The sequence below is a fragment of the Phyllopteryx taeniolatus genome, chromosome 1 (genome assembly GCF_024500385.1).
Source record: "Phyllopteryx taeniolatus isolate TA_2022b chromosome 1, UOR_Ptae_1.2, whole genome shotgun sequence".
Taxonomy (NCBI): Eukaryota; Metazoa; Chordata; class Actinopteri; order Syngnathiformes; family Syngnathidae; genus Phyllopteryx; species Phyllopteryx taeniolatus.
Genome location: NC_084502.1, coordinates 35,633,924 through 35,658,880, shown reverse-complemented (window position 1 = coordinate 35,658,880; position 24,957 = coordinate 35,633,924). Strand labels below are relative to the sequence as shown.

The 24,957-nt window shown below is 41.1% G+C and overlaps 1 protein-coding gene across 7 annotated transcripts in view; it reads right to left on the bottom strand.

Annotated features, from left to right (window-relative positions):
• vps13d (vacuolar protein sorting 13 homolog D) overlaps nt 1-24,957 on the bottom strand; it is a 120,638-nt gene that overhangs the window by 29,772 nt on the left and 65,909 nt on the right. For all 7 annotated transcript variants that reach the window (XM_061791836.1, XM_061791870.1, XM_061791827.1 and 4 more), the window contains 14 exons: nt 24,595-24,747; nt 22,803-22,938; nt 22,677-22,724; nt 20,051-20,201; nt 6,153-6,369; nt 5,829-6,073; nt 5,552-5,743; nt 5,341-5,467; nt 4,743-4,885; nt 3,240-3,370; nt 2,040-2,215; nt 1,464-1,587; nt 955-1,190; nt 766-868 (listed from right to left, as the gene is read on the bottom strand). In XM_061791836.1, the coding sequence (XP_061647820.1) occupies nt 766-868; nt 955-1,190; nt 1,464-1,587; nt 2,040-2,215; nt 3,240-3,370; nt 4,743-4,885; nt 5,341-5,467; nt 5,552-5,743; nt 5,829-6,073; nt 6,153-6,369; nt 20,051-20,201; nt 22,677-22,724; nt 22,803-22,938; nt 24,595-24,747 (2,182 nt within the window). The remainder of the gene's footprint in view (nt 1-765; nt 869-954; nt 1,191-1,463; nt 1,588-2,039; nt 2,216-3,239; nt 3,371-4,742; nt 4,886-5,340; nt 5,468-5,551; nt 5,744-5,828; nt 6,074-6,152; nt 6,370-20,050; nt 20,202-22,676; nt 22,725-22,802; nt 22,939-24,594; nt 24,748-24,957) is intronic.

Genomic DNA, 24,957 nt, shown 5'->3' with positions numbered 1-24,957 from the left:
AGAAGAAACCAGATCAGCTCCTTAAAACTTGAGGCACTTGGTGTATCTCAATGCCAAGCTTAACTATTGACAAGTTATCTGGATGCCGATTTTCTTTCTTTTGTTTTTACATAATTGTATTTATATTGTGTTTTGTAGTGATTGTTTTGTCACTTTAAATTTGTTCAGTAGAAATAAGTTAAAATACCAAAGTAGTTAAAAGTTTAATTGTAAATACATACATTTGTTTTTATCCATCCATCCATTTGCTGTACTGCCTATCTTCATCAGGGTTGCAGGGCACAGATAAACAAACAACCATTCACACTCACATCTACACCTACGGGCAATTTAGTGTTTTCAATTAACCTACCACATTTGTTTTTATGTTTTATATATTTTTTGTAGCACTATGTAAGAGCAGGGATCACCAACATGGTGCCTGCAAGCACGAGGTAGCCCCCAAGGACCACAAGTAGCCCGCGGGTCTGTTCTAAAAATAGCTCACCACTGATGGGACATTGTGATTTACTAAGTGTTAATATTTATTCATAAATTTATTGATTTAAACTTAACATGGAACATGTTTATTAATGTACCAAATATTCTATATTTTGTTTAAATTAAAATAGATTGTGTTCAATGTAAAAGTTGTTTTTACTTACCCACATTTTTTTAAATAATCGATTTTAGAGCTGTAATATAAATACTGTGATACCGCAGTATTTTTGCTCAAGGTTATCATACCGTCAGAATCTGATACCGTCCAATGCCTACACTATATACCTTCTTTTTCAAGATGACCCTCTGCGTCTTTGTGTCCACATCAAGAACCAATTCTGCCCAAGTTACCAGATGCTTCTTTCCAACAGGCCTCCTTCCACCACTCCTGCATCCAAGAAAAAAATATTGCTGCTTATGCCTTTGACTTTTAACATAAAAAAAAAAAAAATGCTTAATGTAAGTGAACAGTACTGTGAGAAGGTGTGCGTGGCCGCGATGTAGATGAAATTCTCATAGTAGAGCTTGTTGTATTCTCTGAAGAAGTTCATGTCAGCTGTGACCTCTGATGAGCCGGCTCCCTTGACAGTCAGAGTCAGGTATGGTGGAAGCGTTTGCTCGTCACAGGCGTAGTCCAGTTCGGAGTCTGCCTTCACCTCAGTGTGCAGCTTGATGTCAACTACCCCATGCTGCCAGAATTGGATAGGAACCTGAAGAGGTTCGAAAAAGAACTCAATTTCTTATTTTGTCTTCGAGATGGGCCATAGCACAGCATTCGAGAGAGTAACGGTCCAGTATTAGTGTCAACTGAAGCATATTTAAAAATCAGGTTATTTAAAGTCTGTTCTAAGTAAATAAAATATGTGCTTCCTGCAGTTCCGGCTGTTGATGTGATGCATCTCTTAATAGCGCACTTTCAGTCTACAGTAAGTGTCAGACATGTTAAATCATGCAACAAGCCATATAACAAAGCAACAGCTTACTTCAGAGATATTGTGGATGCGGAAAGGTGGGGGCAGCTGGTCAGTGTCAGTAAAGGAGATCTGGTAGGTGGCTCCCTTGATGGTAATCTCTGTCCGGAGGAAGAAGCAATTCCCCATGGTGTCCCTTTAAAAAGCAAAATTCAATTAATACCAGTTTCTATACACAGTACACAGTCACACACATGGACACAATTGTTTCTAGGCTTCAGGTCTTTTTTTTTTGTCTGTAAACATAAATGATATTCCAGTTTTGTCTCATCTGTCCAAAGTACATTCTCAAAAAGCTTTGTGGTTTGTCAATATGCATTTTGGAAAATTCCAGACTCATCAGTTTAAAGTTATTTCAGTGACCATTGTATTTATCCCCCCCTCTATATGGAAATTATCTTAATAAACTCGTGTTATGCAGTATTCACAAAAAGTTAAGGATACTCTGCTTTCGGATGAAACATAAAATGCACTTTAACCTTCATCCTGAAATTTCAACTAAAAAGCAAAGTATCGCTAAATTCATGCGATTATTGCAACAAATGCAATTAGAAAATGTTAAGGATGAGAAGCCAAAATATTTCTCACCTCATGTTGACATGGAAGGACTTGGGTTTGTTGACTTCAAAGCCTCCTGACCAGGTGCATGTCAGCGTGTCCATTAGGCGCACACACAGCAGTTGGTCGTAGTCATTTCGGGGCCAGTGGAAGACAACACTGGAGCCTGGCAGAGTGGAGATGTAACCCTCCGGGTTGGATGTACCCTGGGAATAAGTAGAACGTACACATTTAGAACACAATGGTACCTTGGCTTACAAGATTAATTTGTTTCGTGACCAAGCTCATTAACTCAATTTATTAGTATAGCAAATATATTTTCCCCATTGAAATGAACTGAAATGCCCTTAATCCAATCCAGCACCCCAAGAAACACCACCATTTTTAGTTGCTTTTGTAAAAATAAATAAATAAAATAGAATTATAGCACTATATTGTAAAGTATAAATATACAAAAATAATTAAAGATGTAAATAAACTGGTTTTATAAATTGTAAATAAGATGAAAGCCACACACAAATTCATGTGTTTAGGTGTGACCTCTGGTGTGGCTCTGTGAGTGACATCAGGAGCTGACTCCAGCTCCGGTGGGCCCTTTGCCATTCGGTTAGTTCAGTGTGAGCATCTTCTCCATGCTCCTTGCGAGTGTTTTCATTTTGTATTGTGTTTGACTGTTTTTCCTCAGTCAATCAATGGCAGAAAGTACATCGCACACGGTGGCTCTTTTTTTTTTGTTCATTTCACTTGAGCGTCGGCGAATCTGAAGCTCTCTTGCAACTCCAATTTTGGCTCGCAACACAAAGCAAAATACTGACCAAGCGACAGCTCAGAACTTAAAAACCCCTAAGTTGGGGCACTCGTAAGTCAAGGTACCACAGTACAAAATATAGTCACTAAGTGCTTCACACGTTCAAATTAAATAGAGTATAACAAAATATCAAGAGATGATAAAACACAACATTTATAACATGAAATACAAATCTAATCAACAGTGTCTCCTCAAACCTCAGTCTAAAAAGACGTTTTTAGTTGCTTTGTAAAAAACATTTACAGCTACAGATGCTTGCTCAAAGCAAACAGTTGACACTGCTTTAAGGACGTGGTCAGTAAAACATCAGGACTGGAGATTGTAGACTGAAGACTGGAGTTTGGTCTATATAGAAATAGTAGATCTGCAAAAATCATTGACATTGATCCTGAAGAACACCACAAGAGCAGGTAATTCCTCACCTTTCCACGAGCAAACTCTCTTTGGGCAAAGGCAAGTTTGTGTGAGGAGCTGTTATCCAGCAAGTAGCGGGGGGCAAAAGTCACGATGTGAGTGTCTCGGTAGCGTCCTTTTCCATTGCGCACACTGATGCCTATATGTTGGAAAGGGATAACAAATGCATGATAAAATCTCTATTAACACTCCTTTGGCAAGCACAGCATGTAAAACTGCGTATTGCACTGGTGACATAGGTGTATGAAAAATTATGACATTCAATTCCATTAAAATTAGTTACTAATTGATACAAAGTAGACTTTACACCGATTTTATCGGCCTTATCGGTATCGGCCGATAATTAGCCTTTCATGCTGATCGGCTTTAATGTCATAATTCGCTGATCCGATCAATGACTCCGCAAAAGACATTTACTTCGCGTCGCCATCGTGCACAATATATTTGAAACCAAAAGCTAGTTTATTTTTAGCCTTGTCGCTTGTCTTTTGGCGTAGTCCTGTAAATATCTGACGGCCAATAAAGTTATGAAAAAAATAAATAAAATAAAAAAACATGTCGGCAGTGTGGAACAGAAAACACGTAATGCCCGGATCAAACTACAAGACAAATTTGCTCTTTCACGATTGCACTGTCAGACCAGAGCAATAAAATCTTGTATTCCGATACCACCGCATCCCGTTTTTTACGATCATTGGGCTTTATCTCGTCAACTCAAATGCGACCGGATACACTCGTTACCGTGAAGAAGACAACAAGAGTGGAGCGCGACGACTTTGTATTATAAGGACAAAATGGGGAAAATTGTGTGTTGCTGGTAGCCGGTGCCCAGGACAGGAGAGGACGTTCGTTTAAGGCTTTCTTGAGGTATGTTCACGTACTTTGAATAAGATACGGCTCGCAAGCAGGCAACAAAACGTTATGTAGCCTAGCAAGCTACTGGTACCACGAACGGTTGGACGTAAACATGCCGCCGTTCTGTCGAATCATGCTCTAAAGTTTCGGTGTGGGTGAAGTAATTTAATTACAGTAAGTTATCACCCATTATTTCTGTCACGTTGTAATGTTGGTTTGACCTGACTGATTAGAATACACGATCTGACTAGAGCAATGATTTCCAACCTTTATGGAGCCAAGGAACTTATTTTACAATTGAAAAATCTCACAGCACACCAACAAACAAAAAAGTCACGAAAAGTGGATACATTAATTACTGTATGTACTTCCTGTCATCTAATAGATGACCATTTATCATTTGTTCTGTCTGTCACTATGCCTCACTGGCATAAATAGATGAACAAAGATACATTATTTATTGTAAATATAATTTTTTGAGCAATTAAGTACACAAGTATATACAGTAAATGAACAGGTCATTTAAATACACATTCCTCCATCTTGTGATATGATCGGTGATCGGTTATCGTTTTTTTCAACTCGCTGATCGGTGATCGGCCCCAAAAATCCTGATCGTGTAAAGTCTAATACAAAGATGGAATATAATAACTTGCCAATGTTGTAGATGAGTCCAGGCCTGTTACCCTGTTGGATAACCTTCACTGCCCTGACACCACTCCCTCCATCCAGGGAGAAACCCTGGCACCAGCCTGCAACGCCATCTGGATGGATCCCCCTTCCAACTCGCATAGTACACCTAGGTTTAAGAAAAATAGGGAAAATTGGATGTGAATTAAAAAAACAATCAAACAAAAAAAAAACATGAAGATGATGAACTTAGTTTTTGTCTTAAATGGGGATAAGCATAGTAATAAATTAGTCCATTGATTCATAGTAAAAATATTCTGTCAAATTGTGGGATTGTTGATTAACTGCGTCTCGAAACAATTGAAACAGTATGTTTTCTTGTGTTACAAAGGCAAACTGCAAAAGTATGTGCAAAAGCATACTTTCAAAGTATTTCAGATAAAATTCATAAAATGTTTTTATAAATAAGTAATCTATTGCTTGATTAATTGTACGAAATGGTCAATCAAAGAAAATTAATGAAACACCACTTTAGTTTTTAGGGCGGATTTTAGTTACTCAAACTGCATCTATTTACTAAAGGGTTAAAATAATACATATGTTGATACTCTGATACAAACTTACATAGCAGGCTGTTCTTTGTCAGTGTAGCAGAACAGTAATGGACTGAGGCTTCGTGCTAATTCATGCTCATCAAACTGGCCTGCCGCATCCACTTTTCCATTGTCTTGTCTAAAAATTAATGGTAAGCCTGAAAAAAGAAAATAACTTCAGTAAATGAGCAAGTGTGCTCATGGTAGAATTAATTTTTGTTTTAATTAATCAAAGGCTTAACCTGTCTTGTTGATAAGCCAGTAGGGGGAAGAAATCAGGATCTTAAGTGCCCCGTGCGCCCGGAGGATGATGCGGATGGTGAGGCAAAGTAGACGCTTGTTGGTGTCATATAGCCTCATCCGTACTACATAATTCTGAGTTCCAGGAGGAATGAGCAGCTCTTTGCACACAGGAAAGTTCTCTAACAAGACACCTGGAATAAAAACAGCATGAGCACAAAAGCGGAAAAATGTGTAGCAAATAAATACCAGTCAGTTTTTTTTTTTCTCTTCTCTGACCGAGTTCCATGTTTTGGGAGGTATCCACAGCATGAAGCACAGCTTCTTTTCCTGGTTTCAGTGACCCTTTGACGGCAGTCCCCTTCATGTAGTAGTTGAGGTCACAGGGTAGCAGGTTGGCCAGCACCATGGTGGGCAACAGATAGATGGTATGACCTGGCTGTCGATAGATCTGATTTGTACTTGAGATCCTTTTGGCAGGTTGCTGGTCTGGGTAGTTCTCCTTTTTTATGACCACACAAAACCTTATGAAGTACAGAGAAATAAAATTATGTGGGCAAACTAAAAACAAACCAGAGCAAAAGTCTTAGTCAATGAATCTACCTGAAGTTACGCTTGAGAGTGTCATCAAAGTCTGCTGACTGGCAATCCCTTTTGCTGCTGCTGATCTCTCCGGGCCGCTCTACACTGGTCCAGTGGATTGGAACTTTACAAAAAAATAAGCCCAAGCCCTTGGGCCGCGCCTGAAGTCGCCATGATGTCAGGTGGAGTGGAACTGCCAAGGCCTGACTGGGCAAAATGGGAGGCAATACCACTGGTTCTGTTGAGACATGCATACAGTTAGTAAGGGAATGAAGGACAATAAACTCACACAAAATACAAACAAGAAAAGTAATATTTTACAGTAAAATGTGGATCTACACAAGGGGAGTGAAGCATACAGCCTGCATGCCAAAATGGCCCACAGGATGCATGATTTTAAGAGTTCTAAAATTTCCGACTGTCACTTAGAGGCACTGATACTGTATACGCTAAGTCCTGATTTGTGACTGGATGAGAAAGCCAGCCCCCTTGCTTTCTCGCGAGGTAAGGAAGAGGGAGCCGTGTGTGAGGCGGAGAGCAGAAGGCTGAGCAGGCAGCTATGTTTGCTGTTGTTATTTTGGCATGGTTATCGCCAAAGGTGACCCACCCTGTGTGCATTGAGACCTTGGCCGACCACCTCCTTGTCATCGTTTTGAAATCTAGGTAGACACTACAATAAATAAAAGACATACTGGCTGGACAATGCGTCGTCGTTTGAGCCAAAGTGGACTTCATGGGAGATGACCGAGGAGGACACCACAGTTGAAAATAAATCATGACAAAAAGTGAGACAGGAATTTGCCAAACTGCATGTTGACAAAGCTGATGGGAGAATGTCCTATGGACAGATGAGACAAAAGTGGAACTTTTTGGCAAGGCACATCATGTTCACGGACGGAAGAATGAGGCATACCAAGAAAAGAACTGTGAAACATGGAGGACGCTCTGTTATGTTCTGGAGCTGCTTTGCTCCATCTGGCACAGCGTGTCTTCAATCTGTGCAGGGTTCAATGAAATCTCAAGGCTATCAAGGTATTCGAGAGAAAAATGTGTTGCCCAGTGCCAGAAAAGAGTCGCAGGTCATTGGTCTTGCAACAGGATAATGACCCAAAACACACAGCTAAAAACACCCAAGAATGGCTAATGGCTAACAGCAAATTATTAGACTATTCTGAAGTGGCCTTCTAAGAGCCCTGATAAAAATCCTATTAAACATCCAGGGAAGGAGCTAAACCATGCCGTCTGGAGAAAGCAGACCTTCAAACCTGAGCAAAGTGGAGCAGTTTGCTCATGAAGAATGAACCAAAATACCTGCTGTGAGGTGCAGAAGTCTCATTGAAAGTTACAAAAATCGTTTGATTGCAGTGATTGCCTCAAAAGGCTGTGCAACAAAATATTAAGGGTACCATCATTTCTGTCCAGGACCGTTTCATATGTTTGTTCTATAAAATAGTTCTGAGTGACATCCCATTCCTAATCCATAGGGTTCAATGTCAGTCCACCCTTTGCAGCTATAACAGCTTCAACTCTTCTGGGAAGGTTGTCCACAAGGTTTAAGCCCCTGAAAAATACCCAACACCATATAATCCCTCATCCACCAAACTTTACACTTGGCACAATGCAGGCAAACAAGTACCGTTCTCCTGGCAACTGCCAAACCCTGACTTGTCCTTCAGCTTGCCAGATGGGGAAGCGTGATTTGTCACTCCAGAGAAAGCATCTCCACTTCTCTAGAGTGCAGTGGCGGCGTGCTTTACACCACTGCATCTGACGTTTTGCATTGCACTTTGTGATGTACAGTCGGTACAGAAACTAATCAGACCCCCTTAAATTCTTCCCCCTTTGTTATATTGCAGCCATTTGCTAAAATCTTTTAAATTCATTTTATTCCTCAATGTACACACAGCACCCCATATTGACAGAAAAAAACAATTGTTGAAAGTTTTGCAGATTTATTAAAAAAGAAAAACTGAAATATCACGCAGCCATAAGTATTCAGACCCTTTGCTGTGGCTTCAGAACAACTCTGTGACTGTTCTTGAATGGCCCAGCCAGAGACCTGCCTTAAACCCAATTGAGCATCTCTGGAGAGACCTGAAAATGGCTGTCCACCAACATTCACCATGCAACCTGACAGAACTGGAGAGGATCTGCAAGGACGAATGGCAGATGATCACCAAATCCAGGTGTGAAAAACCTAATTCCCAAAAAGACTCATGGCTGTATTAGCTCAAAAGGGTTCTTCTACTAAATACTGAGCAAAGGGTCTGAATACTGTGTGATATTTAAATTAAAATTTTTTAATAAATCTGCCAAAATTTCACCAATTCCGTTTTTTTTCTGTCTCTATGGGGTGCTGTGTGGACATTAATGAGGAAAAAAATTAGCTTAAACGATTTTAGCAAATCGCTCCAATATAACAAAGTGAAAAATTTAAGGGGGTCTAAATACTTTCCGTACCCACTGTATGTCTACTCAGCCATGGAAACCCATTCCATGAAGCTATCTGCACATTGTTCTTCAACTAATCTGAAGGGCATTTGATGTTTGACTAGGCAGAAAGTTGGCGACCTCGTCCCACTATGCGCCTCAGCATCCACTGACCCCGCACCGTCAATTTACGTGGCCTACGACTTTGTGGTTGAGTTGTTGCCGTTCCCAAATGCGTCCATGTTCTTATAATACAGCTGACAGTCGACTGTGGAATATTTAGGAGCGAGAAAATTTTACGACTGGACTTGTTACACAAGTGTCATCCTATCACAGTTCCACGCTAGAATTCATTGAGCTCCTGCGAGTGACCCATTCTTTCACAAATGTTTGTAAAAACAGTCTGTATGCCTGGGTGCTTGATTTTATACACCTGTGGCCATGGATTCAATTATTTGGATGAGTGAGCGAATACTTTTGGCAATATAGTATATACAGTATGTATGTGTGCTACAAACGAATCAGTGGGGATTCGGATTGATTTGAATTCCAATGACAAAGCCAATTCTGAATCAAAATTTTCACATTCAAATCAAAACAAGTCAAAGAATAAAATACTTTATTGTGACAAGTCCTGCAATGCTGTCCACAACCACCATTTTGGCTTAATGCGCATCACTTCTGTGCATGTACACATTGTAGCTTCACTGAGATTTCAATGAAGTTGGTTTAAAAAAATAAAATAAAATAAAAAATAATTTAAAAAAGCTGCCGGCACGGTAACCGACTGGTTAGCACATCTGCCTCACGGTTGTGGGAACCGGGGTTCAAAGTCCGGCCCTGCCTGTGTGGAGTTTGCATGTTCTCCCCGTGCCTGGGTGGGTTTTCTTCAGGCACTCCGGTTTTCTCACACATCCCAAAAACATGCGTGGCAGGTTGATTGAAGACTCTAAATTGCCCGTAGGTGTGAATGTGAGTGAGAATGGTTGTTTGTTTCTATGTGCCCTGCCGGTTCAGGGTGTACCCCACCTCCTGCCCGAAGATAGCTGGGATAGGCTAAAAGAACATGGATGGATGAAAAAAAAAAAGCTCTCCGCTGAAGGAGGCCTGCGTTTAGCCTAACTCTCCAATGAGCAGCACAGTAACCATAACAGCACCACCACAGAAGCCATCACTGGAGAGGGGGGCCCGTGGCACGGTGGCAGATTTAATAGGAGAAATAGATCCAACACAGCATGAAGCTAGAGCGGCTAGGTAGCCAGCAGGCGAGGTAGCAACAGGCTAGCTGGAAAGGCTGAAGCTTGGTCCATTTCGTGAGGATTAATGGCACCGACGACGGGCGCAAAACAGCCACGGGATTCTACCTGTGGCCATTTTATGTCGAGGGATCCTCGTTAAAGTTAGCCATTTTAAACTAAAAAGAAAAACTTTTCTGTCGGTAGATGCGTAAGCTAAAAACGAGCCAGTCAAAACATGCCAGCGTACTCTCTAACCGGTTCAATCATTTTCTAATAATAAAATTGGATTTTTCATTTGTTGGACTATTATTTTGGAATAGTACAAGGAGTAATAATTCAATTATTGAAAATTTGAAAAAAAAAATAAGATGAAATCTGCGGGTGTCGATGCGGAGGACTAGTTTCCACAAAAGAAATTGGGTTGTTCCCCTCATGGAAAAAAACTGACAGATAAAAATAAATAAAAATCCACAAATGGGGTGCTGAACTGCAAATATGTGGGGATCCACTGCATTTTGCATATTTATAGTGTGTATAATTAATGCAGACATTAAAACACTAAAGGCATGGAAAAGCTGACCCCACCCCCCCAAAAAAAGGGGTGTAGGGGTGGCCTGGGGCGATCCCCGGGCCCCCACAGAGAATTTTTTTGATTTTAACATAAATTAAGCAATCGGGAAGACTCTGAAGAGTACAATAAGGCAAAAAAAAGAAAAGTTATTTAAGCACTCTCATTCTGCAAAGGAATTGACTAAAATCATTGTGTGTTTCACTTAATTTTTCACTATTAACAACTTCAAAGGCTAATCCCAAATGCATCCTTCAGGAAAATATTAAGTACAATATTTTTCTGTTTTTATTGACCATTTCTGAATTTGAAGTTAGATCATTCTGTGTTGTGAAATAATCCCTAACATACATTTAGCAAACTAATTGTAGGCATTTCCTAATACAAAATGTACTAGCGGATAAACTCTTGTCGTCGATGTTACGTGTGCTTCGCGGTTCCGCTGGGACCACAACCAGGGCCACGACCCGCAGCACCTCAACACAAAATACAAAAGACCAGTGCAACAAATACGATACTGGCTGATCTGATGAGCAAAAATGTTGCTTAACGTAAGAGTAACAATACAGGATGTTTGCTCCAGAGGTGGGTAGAGTAGCCAAATATTGTACCTAAGTAAGAGTACTGTTACTTGACAATAATATGACTCAAGTGAAAGTAAAAAGTAGTCCTCCAAAAAATTACTTCAGAGTAAAATGTATACAGTGAAATAATTACTCAAGTACTGAGTAAATAGTGAGTAAATACTGATTTTTTTTAACCACAGCATGAACATCAATTAAAAAAAAATTACAAAATAAAATGTGAATGTGCAAATTCTAATGTTGTAGTGTGTGTGTCAAAATATGTGCAATTTACTGCAAGGTGTTTTCTAAAGTATAAGTGAGCTGAAATATCACGTTTGGGGAGACAGTGCCAGACAAATACTACAATACATAAAAGCTGTTGTTTTTGTTTGTCAAAATGTAAACAAGTAGCGCACCGTTGCCTTCATGGTAATGACGACCTTCCCAACATGGCCGCCACGTTGGTACGACAATCAGCCGGGCTGGCTTATCAAGTGTTAATACTTACCCGGGAAACCCAATAGAAGACGTGTGAGGTCATGTGACTTTCTTGTGTCGTTTGATTGGTGAACTAGCCTTAAATGTCACTAGCGTGGATTTGTACTCTCTCGTACAGTGCAGACGCTTTTTTTGCTCGCTCTGCTTGCTTCACTTCTGTTTACATTTTTTATTGCTGATAAGCTTGTTTTTCTTCTCCAAAAAATTTGAAGCAGTGACTCCTCGATATTTTTAAACCTGTGGGAAAGTACTTTTTTTTGTAGATACAGTCAGTTGTTGCCATATTCCAATATTTTCTGATAACCTCTCACCATCACATGGCTTGCTAATTAGCACAAGCCTGCTATTAGCAACAAGACCAGCAATCGAGATGCCTCCCTTTTCCACTGAGGACTATCATGGACTGCTGCAGAGGATGTCAAACCTAGAAACGAAAATCCACCGTTTTGAAGTGTATGTGGACGTAAATGGACAGTCGGTGAATGAAACCACTCTACCGATGTCTCAAAATGGTGAGCAGAAGTGTGCTAACAGACAGCCACTTAGCTCAACAAAGGTGACGGATGTGGACTGTGGAAACAATAATGGACAATCCAGCAGTTCTCCCTGGAATTTAATGGGAGCAAAGCCCAAAGATATGGGACAACATCTAAAAGGGAGGATACAACACCAGCAGATTACCGAGGAATCCGGCTGGCCTGTTTTGCGGGCTGCTTCAACGCTGAGTGAGCGGCCGTGGACGGTCGCTCCAGCGAAAGGCAAGAAAAAAGGATGCGAGTCAATGCAAAACATTGACATCAGACTTACACATAGATTCGAGCCACTTTTACAAGAACCTGGCCAATAATGCTAACCACCACTGAAAGGTACGAAACTAAATCATACAAGAAAAAAATGGCACCCCAAACATTAATAGATGGTGATGAAGCTGTCAAGCTGTGGTACGTTTTTGCAGTGAGAAGAACACCAAAGTACTTTGTTTTACTAATGACATGGTGTCTGATATCTCCAAAAAAATCCTGGCGATCACTAACTAGCACCCAACTGTGAAATGTGTCACTATACACACAGGGACCCTGGATGTTCTCAAGCATCAATTGGAGGTACTGAAGTGAGATTTTATTGATCTCCTAACAAAAGTGCAATGTTTGGATGCTGAGGTTTGTATAAGTGGACCTTTCCCACTTGTACGATTTGGAGATGAACGTTTCTCTAGGCTCAGTCAATTAAATAAGTGGCTCAAATAAGTGTGTACTGCACTATCCCCGTTTCATTGACAATTTCTGCGTTTTTTGGGAGCGCAGACATCTTTACAAGGCAGACGGTTTCGGTTAAGTTATTGGCTGCCAACATTTTTACTGTGTATGTCCTTCAGCTGCCCGAAAAGAAAACACTGGCCTTGTTGACACGGCTGAAGGACAAAAAGATCCAGTTGCTCCCAAACAATTGGAAGAAAGGGAGATAAGGCGACACGAGGCTCAGATGGATTCATCAGCGTCATCCAAACAATCGGAGGAGCGAATGACAAATGAAATGAGCCAGCACGTGGAATCTCCCACACCCCTCCCTGCCCCATTTGAGCAAAGCCCAACGCAAAACTCATTCTTTACTAGCCTAAATTCTCTGCTAGGTGTGACAGACAGGATGAAGACTATTGTCAATATTGTCAATCCAACGCACACCACGCCAAGATCTTCCTCCCATCCCCCCTCGCCTGAAACCACCGTCCACTAAGATGCGAAGGGCCCCTCCTCCACCCATGAGGAACCTTATCTGCGAATCTGACTGATATCTGTCGGGCCTTTTCCAGAATAAGTCAGACCCTTATGGAGATCAGGCATTTTTGATCCCTGTAATTGCAAGGGACAGAAAGTTGGTCAAAGAAATATGGTCCAAAAAAAGTAGAACTACAAACTGAGGATAAAATGTGAATCTATCAAACCATTGTCTCCAGTTATCTCTGCGAGACTAGCTCTTTTCAATATCAGGTCACTCGGTAATAAATCAATTTTGATTAATGAAATCATTACAATCTATGATCTGGACTTTTTGTTACTAAATGAAACGTGGTTAATAGAAAGTAGCTGTAATACCATTTTAAATCTGGCAACACCAGCAAATTTTAATTTTATGAACAAGTGTCGAATAGGGAAAAAAGGCGGTGGTATTGCTGTTATTTTTAAGATCATTATTTAAGCTTAAAAAATTATACTGTGTGATCTTTTGAATATCTCAGTTTTTTAGTTAAAGGTGACCCAAAGGTTATTGTTTTAATAATTTATAGGCCTCCAAGATACAATAGAAAATTTATGGAGGATTTTTCAGAACTGTTGTCAGCTATTTGTACTGACTTCAACTGTTTTGTCATAACGGGAGACTTAACATCCATGTTGACAATAACATGGGAAAAAAAAAAAAAAAAACATCTAACGAACTCTCTGCTATACTAGACACATTTGACCTCTCACAACATATTAAGAGTCCAACCCACAGTCAAGGTCACATCTTAGACCTGGTCATCTCCAAGGATGTTGAAATTCTATCAATTGACATTAAAGATATGAATGTCTAAGAATGTCTTGGAGGTGAAAAGAGTATCAGATCGAGTGATGAGGCTGAAATTTGAAATTGAGGGTGTTATGTGTAATGTGATTAGTGGCTATGCCCCACAGGTAGGATGTGACCTAGAGGTGAAAGAGAAATTCTGGAAGGAGCTAGATGATGTAGTTCTAAGCATCCCAGACAGAGAGAGAGTCGTAATTGGTGCAGATTGTAATGGACATGTTGGTGAAGGTAATAAGGGTGATGAAGAAGTGATGGGTAAGTACGGTATCCAGGAAAGGAACTTGGAGGGACAGATGGTGGTAGACTTTGCAACAAGGATGCAAATGGCTGTAGTGAACACTTTTTTCCAGAAGAGGCACGAACATAGGGTGACCTACAAGAGCGGAGGTAGAAGCACACAGGTGGATTACATCTTGTGCAGACGATGTAATCTGAAGGAGGTTACCAACTGTAAGGTAGTGGTAGGGGAGAGTGTGGCTAGACAGCATAGGATGGTGGTGTGTAAGATGACTCTGGTGGTGAGGAGGAAAATTAGGAAGACAAAGGCAGAGAAGAGAACCATGTGGTGGAAGCTGAGACAGGACGAGTGTTGTGCAGCTTTTCGGGAAGAGGTGATACAGGCTCTCGGTGGACGGGAAGAGCTTCCAGAAGACTGGACCACTGCAGCCAAGGTGATCAGAGAAGCAGGCAGGAGAGTACTTGGTGTATCTTCTGGCAGGAAAGGAGAGAAGGAGACTTGGTGGTGGAACCTCACAGTACAGGAAATCATACAAGGAAAACGGTTAGCTAAGAAGAAGTGGGACACTGAGAGGACCGAGGAGAGGCGAAAGGAATACATTGAGATGCGACACAGGGCAAAGGTAGAGGTGGCAAAGGCAAAACAAGAGGCATATGATGACATGTATGGCAGGTTGGACACTAAAGAAGGAGAAAAGGATCTATACAGGCTGGCCAGACAGAGGGATAGAGATGGGAAGGATGTGCAGCAGGTTAGGGTGATTAAGGATAGAGATGGAAATATGTTGACTGGTGCCAGCAGTGTGCTAGGTAGATGGAAAGAATACTTCGAGGAGTTGATGAATGAGGAAAATGATAGAGAAGGGAGAGTAGAAGAGGCAAGTGTGGTGGACCAGGAAGTGGCAATGATTAGTAAGGGGGAAGTTAGAAAGGCATTAAAGAGAATGAAAAATGGAAAGGCAGTTGGTCCTGATGACATTCCTGTGGAGGTATGGAAGCATCTAGGAGAGGTGGCTGTGGAGTTTTTGACCAGCTTGTTCAATAGAATTCTAGTGCGTGAGAAGATGCCTGAGGAATGGAGGAAAAGTGTACTGGTGCCCATTTTTAAGAACAAAGGTGATGTGCAGAGCTGTGGCAACTATAGAGGAATAAAGTTGATGAGCCACACAATGAAGTTATGGGAAAGAGTAGTGGAGGCTAGACTCAGGACAGAAGTGAGTATTTGCGAGCAACAGTATGGTTTCATGCCTAGAAAGAGTACCACAGATGCATTATTTGCCTTGAGGATGTTGATGGAAAAGTACAGAGAAGGTCAGAAGGAGCTACATTGTGTCTTTGTAGATCTAGAGAAAGCCTATGACAGAGTACCCAGAGAGGAACTGTGGTACTGCATGCGGAAGTCTGGAGTGGCAGAGAAGTATGTTAGAATAATACAGGACATGTACGAGGGCAGCAGAACAGCGGTGAGGTGTGCTGTCGGTGTGACAGAAGAATTTAAGGTGGACGTGGGACTCCATCAGGGATCAGCCCTGAGCCCCTTCCTTTTTGCAGTGGTGATGGATAGGCTGACAGATGAGGTTAGACTGGAATCCCCGTGGACCATGATGTTTGCAGATGACATTGTGATCTGCAGTGAAAGCAGGGAGCAGCTGGAGGAACAGTTAGAAAGATGGAGGCATGCACTGGAAAGAAGAGGAATGAAGATTAGCCGAAGTAAAACAGAATATATGTGCATGAATGAGAGGGGTGGTGGGGGAAGAATGAGGCTACAGGGAGAAGAGATGGCAAAGGTAGAGGACTTTAAATACTTGGGGTCAACCGTCCAGAGCAATGGTGAGTGTGGTCAGGAAGTGAAGAAACGGGTCCAAGCAGGTTGGAACGGGTGGAGGAAGGTGTCAGGTGTGTTATGTGACAGAAGAGTCTCTGCTAGGATGAAGGGCAAAGTTTATAAAACAGTGGTGAGGCCAGCCATGATGTATGGATTAGAGACAGTGGCACTGAAGAGAAAACAGGAAGCAGAGCTGGAGGTGGCGGAAATGAAGATGTTGAGGTTCGCTCTCGGAGTGACCAGGTTGGATAAAATTAGAAATGAGCTCATCAGAGGGACAGCCAAGGTTCGATGTTTTGGAGACAAAGTTAGAGAGAGCAGACTTCAATGGTTTGGACACGTCCAGAGGAGAGAGAGTGAGTATATTGGTAGAAGGATGATGAGGATGGAGCTGCCAGGCAAGAGAGCTAGAGGAAGACCAAAGAGAAGGTTGATGGATGTTGTGAGGGAAGACATGATGGCAGTTGGTGTTCGAGAGGAGGATGCAGGAGATAGGCTCTCATGGAAAAGGATGACGCGCTGTGGCGACCCCTAACGGGACAAGCCGAAAGGAAAAGAAGAAGACATTAAAGATATGGCTATTTCTGACCATTTTTGTATATTCTTTGAATTACAGATTCTTCCAAAAGTTCAGACAACCTCTATGTCTATTAAGAAAAGGTACATAAATGAGAGTACCGCCACTAGGTTTATGGAGACCATTGCTGTGCCGCAAACTGTGAATGCTGAGAAGTTTTGGATAATTTCGCCTGTGAAATCTCAAATGTCATGAATGCTGCCGCTCCTATTAAAACTAAGACAATCTTGAGGCGACCGAGAACACCGTGGAGGAGCACAATGAAGATAAAGACCTCTAAATCAAAGTGCAGGAAAGCAGAACGTAAGTGGAGAAAAACTAAACTCCAAATTGACTATGACCTCTACAGAGAACGTCTTTGTAATTTCAACCAAGAGTTAGTCAGGGCTAGACAGAAACACCTTTTCTGGAATCATCAGTAAGAACTTCAACAATACTCGCACTCTGTTTGCTGTGGTTCACAAGTTCCTCCCCCCCGAATCAGATAGCTCCAGAACTCCTAACAGCCGATAAATGCAATGAATTTGCTTGTTATCTTAGTAAAAAAAATACAATCCATCAGTTTAAATATTAGCACAAATCAGCAAAATGATACTACATCTGAAGCCACCCAGGAAAAACTCTATTACCATGTCAGAATTTGATACGGTTGACCAAAAAACTGTAGAGAAAACGGTTAAGCAGCTGAAACCATCAACGAGCTGTCTTGACTCAATACCATCTGACTTTTTCAAAGCTATTGCAAAGTCTGTGCTAGCTTATTTGCAGCAAATAATCAATTGCTCACTTCAGTCAGGCAAGTTTCCTAAAGCTCTTAAAGCTCCTAAAGCTGCCAATAAGCCTCTGCTAAAAAATAGAACGCTGGACGCTTCCATGTTAACAAGCTATAGACCCATCCCAAATCTTCCTTTCATAGCCAAGATTGTTGAGAAAGTTATTTTTAATCAACTCAGAAATTTCTTGATCTTAAATGGACTTTTTGACAAATTTCAATCAGGTTTCCGAACTCATCATAGAACAGAATCTGCTCTTATCAAAGTGCTAAATTATATAAGGTTGAATACTGACTCCGGAGAGGTGTCAATTCTGGTCTTGTTGGACCTCAGTGCGGCTTTTGATACTGTAGATCATAATATACTGCTGAACAGGTTGGAAACGTGGGTAGGACTAAATGGGACAGTCTTTAAATGGTTCAGGTCCTACCTGGAGGAAAGGAGTTACTTTGTAACCACGAAGTGTTCAATCTCATCGAATGGCAATGACCTATGGGGTCCCTCAAGGGTCAGTTCTTGGACCCCTCATGTTCAGCCTGTATATGCTACCCTTGGATCAAATTCGTCAGAACTTTAATTTTGACTATCATAGCTATGCAGGTGACACACAGTTATATCTAGCAGTGTCTCCAGATGACTACAGTTCAATTGAGGTGTTGTGTCACTGTCTAAAACAGATAAATAACTGGATGAGCCAAAATTGTCTTCAATTAAAGCACAACTGAGATAATTGTTTTTTTGCAAAAAAGAAAAAAGGATTGCGGTTAGTAAATACCTGCAGTCACTCTCTTTAAAAACCAACGACAAAGTCCGAAACCTTGGTGTTCTGATTCAGATTCTGACCTGACTTTCAACAGTCATATCAAATCAATTACTAAAACCACCTTCTACCATCTGAAGAACATATCCAGAGTGAAGGCCTGCATATGTCAAGCAGACCAGGAGAAGCTCATCCATGATTTTATCTCAAGTAGACTTGACCATTGTAATCGTCTTCTGACTGGACTCCCCAAAAAGATCATTAAACAGCTGCAGCTCATTCAGAATGCTGAGGTCAGACCATATTACTCCATTTCTAAAGTCTCTACACTGGCTCCCAGTCAGCTTTAGAATACATTTTAAAGTTATGCTACTGGCCTATAAATCACTAAACGGTTTAGATCCTGAATACATGAAAGAAATGCTAATGGCATATGAACCCAGTAGGGCTCTGAGATCGACAGACGCAGGTCAAATAGTGGAACACAGAGTCCAAAGTAAACATGGTGAAGCAGCATTTAGCTATTATGCTGCACACAAATGGAATAAGTTGCCAACGGAAGTGACGCCAGTCCCAAGTCTGCATGGTGTTAAGTCCAGGTTTTTCCCATGCTTTTTCGAGCATTTCCACGTTTAAATGACATTTCCTGCACTGTATGCCGTTTTAATTGTATTTTTATTTTTTTCTCTGTTTTAAATGTTTTTTCTTTGTTTTTAAATGCTATTAATCATGTAAAGCACATTGAGTTACCTTGTGTATGAAATGCGCTATATAAATAAATTTGCTTTGCTTTGTTTTAGCCCTGGCGGCACGGTGGCCGACTGGTTAGAGCGTCAGCCTCACAGTTCTGAGGCGCGGGGTTCAATCCCCGTCCCCGCCTGTGTGGAGTTTGCATGTTCTACCCGTGCCTGCGTGGGTTTTCTCCGGGCACTCCGGTTTCCTCCCACATCCCAAAAACATGCATTAATTGGAGACTCTAAATTGCCCGTAGGCATGATTGTGAGTGCGAATGGTTGTTTGTTTCTATGTGCCCTGCGAATGGCTGGCAACCAGTTCAGGGTGTACCCCGCCTCCTGCCCGATGACAGCTGGGATTGGCTCCAGCACGCCCGCGACCCTAGTGAGGAGAAGCGGTTCAGAAAAAAATAATAATAATGCTTTAGCCCTTAAACTGGATTGGCTCAAACAGCGCCCGATGCGGAAGTCGAAGTCGTAGTCTCGCGCACAAAATAGTTGATAAATAAGCAATAATTGGTAAATAAAAGTCGTGAGCGACATTTAGATGATTGTAACGGAGTACAAGTACCGTTACTTCTTAACAGTAGAAGCGGTGGAAGTGCTATTTCTGGTATCGTCAACCCCGTGCCAATGAGAACCTCAGGCCAATGCGCTCCCATTTTAGTCCACCGCGGAGTAGTATTCACAATTACATATGTCTGTGGATGTGTGGAATGGATCTAGCTGCCAGTGTTCAAGGAGTACGAAACAGCCTATGACATCAGCGACGGCGACTGATTTGCATGTATGTAAATGATTAAAGGACGTGCTTCGGAACAGAAGGTCACGGTTCGAGTCCCACTGCAGACAAAAGAAGAGCTCTGAGTCCGCATCCTGAGTACTCATTCACTGCCAGCCTTCCCAGTTAACAGATGTTTGACTTCTAAAGCCGTCAATGGCAGTGAATGTGTTTAAGGTGTCTTTGAGCAAGGCACCACCAGTCCCAGCTCAGGGGCGCAGTATCATTTACGCTCTCTGTCACTCTGACATCTCTCACTGCTTCTCTGTGTGATGCTCAATAAATATATACGTATACATCATACATACAGTATACATTAACAATTCGTACAATAAATAATATAAATGGAGCAGTGGTAGCGTACTGTCAGGAGCCGAGGGGCTGTCAAGTCTGATCTCCATGGGAACATCGAGGCGATTCTTCAAAATGAGGGCAGAGCGCACAGTTATAACTTTCCTGGCGCTTCCCTCCATTGTGATGGAGAAGACCACTCTGACCGGAGGCAGTGCTGAGAACTGAGTGAAAGTAGAGATTTTTACAAATTATGGCACATATAGTCAGTTGTAGCCATAAGATTTGAATAAAAAAGATACATATAATAATTGCTCATTATAAAAATATACAGTACAAGCAATGTTAATCACAAACAATAACTAAAGCAGCAGTCAGTTTGTGAAGCACAAAGTTTAGTTACTGGTAATAATATAATACATATAACAATATTATATAATTATTAAGATAAAGACCTTTTTAAATATCATATACAGACCCTTTATAAAAAAAAATAATATTATGTAAATGTTTATTTTCATAATTCCATTCACAAAGTTAAACTTTCATAGATTATAGATTCAGGGCCCACAATTTAAACAATTTCAAGTATTTATTTGTTTATTTTTACATCATTTGGGCTTCCAGCTCATAAAACCCATGAAATCAGGAATTAAAAAAATTACAATACTGTGAAGAAATCAGCCCAAATTTTGCAGGCCGTAAATGTTATAAACTTGAGTGTCAGACACTAATCATCTACTAAACTCAAAGCAAATGCACAGGTTTCCCCAAGTGTCATTAAATTGCTTCAGTTTGGTTCAATTGTCTCAGTTGGGTTCAATATGGGGATGACTCAACGCACCCGGCTGTCAAACTCCTGAAGTTTGGAGATGACACCTCTGTCATCGGCCTCATCAAGGACGGTGACGAGTCTGCATATCGACAGGAAATGGAGCGGCTGGAGCAGTGGTGCGGCCGACACAACTTGGAGCTGAACACGCTCAAGACTGTAGAGATGATCGTGGACTTCAGGAGGCATCCTTCGCCACTGACTCTCTGTTGTCGTACTAGAGCGGCACCAACTACCGGAGACAAATTCCTTGTGTTTTTTGGATATACTTGGCAAATAAAGATGATTCTGATTCTGACTGCAGACTTGACAACTGGCCAGAAGATCATTATTGATACCCTCCATAGGATGGGTAAGCCACAAAAGTTCATAGCTAAGGAGGCTGGCTGTTCACAGAGTGCTGTGTCCAAGCATATCAATGGAAAGTCTAGTGGAAGGACAAAATATGGCAGGAGAAGATGCACCAGCAAAATAGATGACCGTGGGCTTCAGCGGATTATCAGAGTGGAATGAGACGGGAGTCACAGCTTCAAAAAACACCACATTCAGATGCATCCAGGAGATGGGCTGCAACTATCGGGTTCCTCGGGTCAAGCCACTTCTGAACCTAAGCCAACGTAGGAAACGTATCAACTGGGCCAAGAAGAAGGACTGGACTGTTGGCCAGTGGTCCTTGGTTCTCTTTTCCGATGAAAGTAAAGTGTGCCTTTCATTCGGGAAAAAAGATGATACTGATTCTGAATCAAGGTCCAAGGGATTGGAGGAAGACTAGTGAAGAACAGAACCAAGCTGCTTGAGGTTCAGTGTGAAATATCCACAGTCCTTCATGATTTGGGGTGCAATGTCCAGTGCAGGTGTTGGTAAACTCTGTTTTCTTAAATCCAAGGTCACCACAACAGTCTACCAAAATGTTTTAGGGGACTTGATGATTCCTTCTGCTGAGGATATATATGGAGATCCAGAGTTCATCTTCCAGCAGGACCTGGACCCTGACCATACCGCCAGAAACACCAAAACCTGGTTTGATGCCCATGCCATCACAGTGACTGGCCAGCCAACTCTCCGGATATAAACCCCATTGAAAATCTATGGGGTATTATCAAGAGGAAAATGAGGGGCACCAGACCCAAAAAGAACGAAGAACTGACAGCAAGCATCAAGGAAATCTGGGCTTCCATAACTCCCAGGCAATTCCACAGGCTGATTGCCTCAATGCCACGTCGCATCGAGGCAGTGATTCAAGCAAAGGGAAGTATTGAAGATTAACATATCGTTTTGAAAGTACTATATTTTGATTGATATAATGTGACCCTAATTTCTCTCTTTTTTTCTACAAAACCTGAGAAGTAAATCGTGATTTCTTCACAGTATTCTAATTTGTTTTTAAATTCCTGATTTTGTGGGTTTTATGAGCTGGAAGCCCAAATTCTGTAAAAATAAACAAATATTTGAAATTGTTTAAATTGTGGGCCCTGAATCTATAATCTATAAAAGTTTAACTTTTTTAATGGAATTATGGAAATAAATAAACTTTTCCATGATATTCAAATTTTTTGGGAAAGGGTCTATACATATAGTTTTGTTTTTCTTCTGATTTTAAGTTATCACAGTGAAGACAGCAAGTTCACACATTAGTAGCATCAGGAAGTAGCTGGGGCAGTTAGGTGCTGAGCTCAAGAGCAAATCATTATATATTTGCAATGGGGGCATCAAACTGTTAGAGCAATGCCAGGCGCCAATTTCTATTCATGTAATTATGCAGCTTGTTGGTACTGTAAGTGTAGTCATGATTGGGATTAGCATTACAATTAGACAGTGTGTGAACCTGTATTTTATAGTTTTCTCAATGACTGAACATTGGACTTACATATACATGCGGATGAATTATGTTAGTCCTGCTGATAGGACTGCCAACCTGTGGAGGAATAGCATTATTTACCAATTAAAACATTTTCAAGACAGACTTGATTTTGAGGCCATAATGTTTGCTTACAATATTGGATGCATTGTTCCTATCCGGAGCTGCATAACGAAAGAAAATTCCCACTTTGTCCACAGACACGGGCTTCACTTGCTCCCATCCACACACTCGTACAAGCAGCTGGTGTAGCTTCAGCTCATGAGTGTGCCTGCATAAGAAAATAATGACGACAATCTGTAAATTAATACTTATACAAAACAAGTACAACACACAAGTAAACAAATAAAAACAGAATACAGTGATTTGCGAATCATGTTCAACCTATATTTAATTGAAAACACTACAATGAAAAGATATTTAATGTTCAAACTGATTGATTTTAGCAAATAATCAATAACTTTGAATTTTATGGTTGCAACACGTTCCAAAAAAGCTCGGATAGGTGGCAAAAAAGACCTGAGAAAGTTGAGGAATGCTCATCAAACACCTGTTTGGAACATCCCACAGGTGAACAGGCTAATTGGGAACAGGTGGGTGCCATGATTGGGTATAAAAGGAGCTTCCCTGAATTGCTCAGTCATTCACAAGCAAAAATGGGGCGAGGTTCACCTCTTTGTGAACAAGTGCATGAGAAAATAGTCGAACAGTTTAAGGACAATGTTCCTCAACGTACAATTGCAAGGAATTTAGGGATTTCATCATCTACGGTCCATAATATCATCAAAAGGTTCAGAGAATCTGGAGAAATCACTGCATGCAAGCGGCAAGGCCGAAAACCGACATTGAATGCCCCTGACCTTCGATCCCTCAGGTGGCACTGCATTAAAAACTGACATCAATGTGTAAAGGATATCACCACATGGGCTCAGGAACACTTCAGAAAACCAATGTCAGTAAATATGGTTCGGTGCTACATCCGTAAGTGCAACTTGAAACTCTAATATGCAAAGCAAAAGCCATTTATCAACAACACCCAGAAACGCCGCCGGCTTCTCTTGGCCCAAGCGCATCTAAGATGGACTGATGCAAAGTGGAAAAGTGTTCTGTGGTCCGACGAGTCCACATTTCAAATTGTTTTTGGAAATTGTGGACGTCGTGTCCTCCAGGCCAAAGAGGAAAAGAACCCTCCGGACTGTTATGGACGCAAAGTTCAAAAGCCAGCATCTGTGATGGTATGGGGCTGTGTTAGTGCCAATGGCATGGGTAACTTCACACATCTGTGAAGGCACCATTGATGCTGAAAGGTACATACAGGTTTTGAAAACGTGTGGCGCATTATGAAGCGTAAAATACGACAACGGAGACCCCGGACTGTTGAACAGCTGAAGCTGTACATCAAGCAAGAATGGGAAAGAATTCCACCTACAAAGCTTCAACAATTAGTGTCCTCAGTTCCCAAACGCTTATTGAATGTTGTTAAAAGAAAAGGTGATGTAACACAGTAGTAAACATGAGCCTGTCCCAGCTTTTTTGGAACGTGTTGCAGCCATAAAATTCCAAGTTAATGATTATTTGCTAAAAACAATCAAGTTTATCAGTTTGAGCATTAAATATCTTGTCTTTGTAGTGTATTCAATTGAATATAGGTTGAACATGATCAGCAAATCACTGTATTCCGTTTTTATTTATGTTTAACACAACGTCCCAACTTCATTGGAATTGGGGTTGTAGTATGCTTATGTTGAAATTAGAGACTATTTTGCTTATAATTGTTCTTTATTGCAATATTTGAGCGAATGTCTGTCACTGACACATTTTGCTTGAGTATATGTTGATACTGAAGTATTCGTGATAACTTGAGACAATTGTAACATTATGCTACATTTTTCAGTAATATGTATTAGTAGTTTGTTTAGAAATATACCTATGGCGAAGTTTCTCTCGTGCTTCAAACTCAAACGGAATCTCCTCCCCAGGAAACACCTCTCTCCACTGACTGACATTGTGGCTATCATCATTGCCTGGACCGTGGATGTCTCCAATAGAGTCTGCACTACTGCTGTGAGAAAGTGCCACCCTGAAAGAAAATTTCAAGAACTTTAGCTGCTGAAGGGAAGTTAGTAAAAGGTCTTCCATCAATGGCAGTCCTGGGACATACTGGAACTCAAATGAAAGCCTCCAAAGAGAGTAAAATAGTCACGAAAAGTGTAGTGGTTCATTGAAAGAATTTCTATCCCTTTCCTTCAAGTAATAAATAGTAAACTTCAAGCAACAGACGACGTGGCCA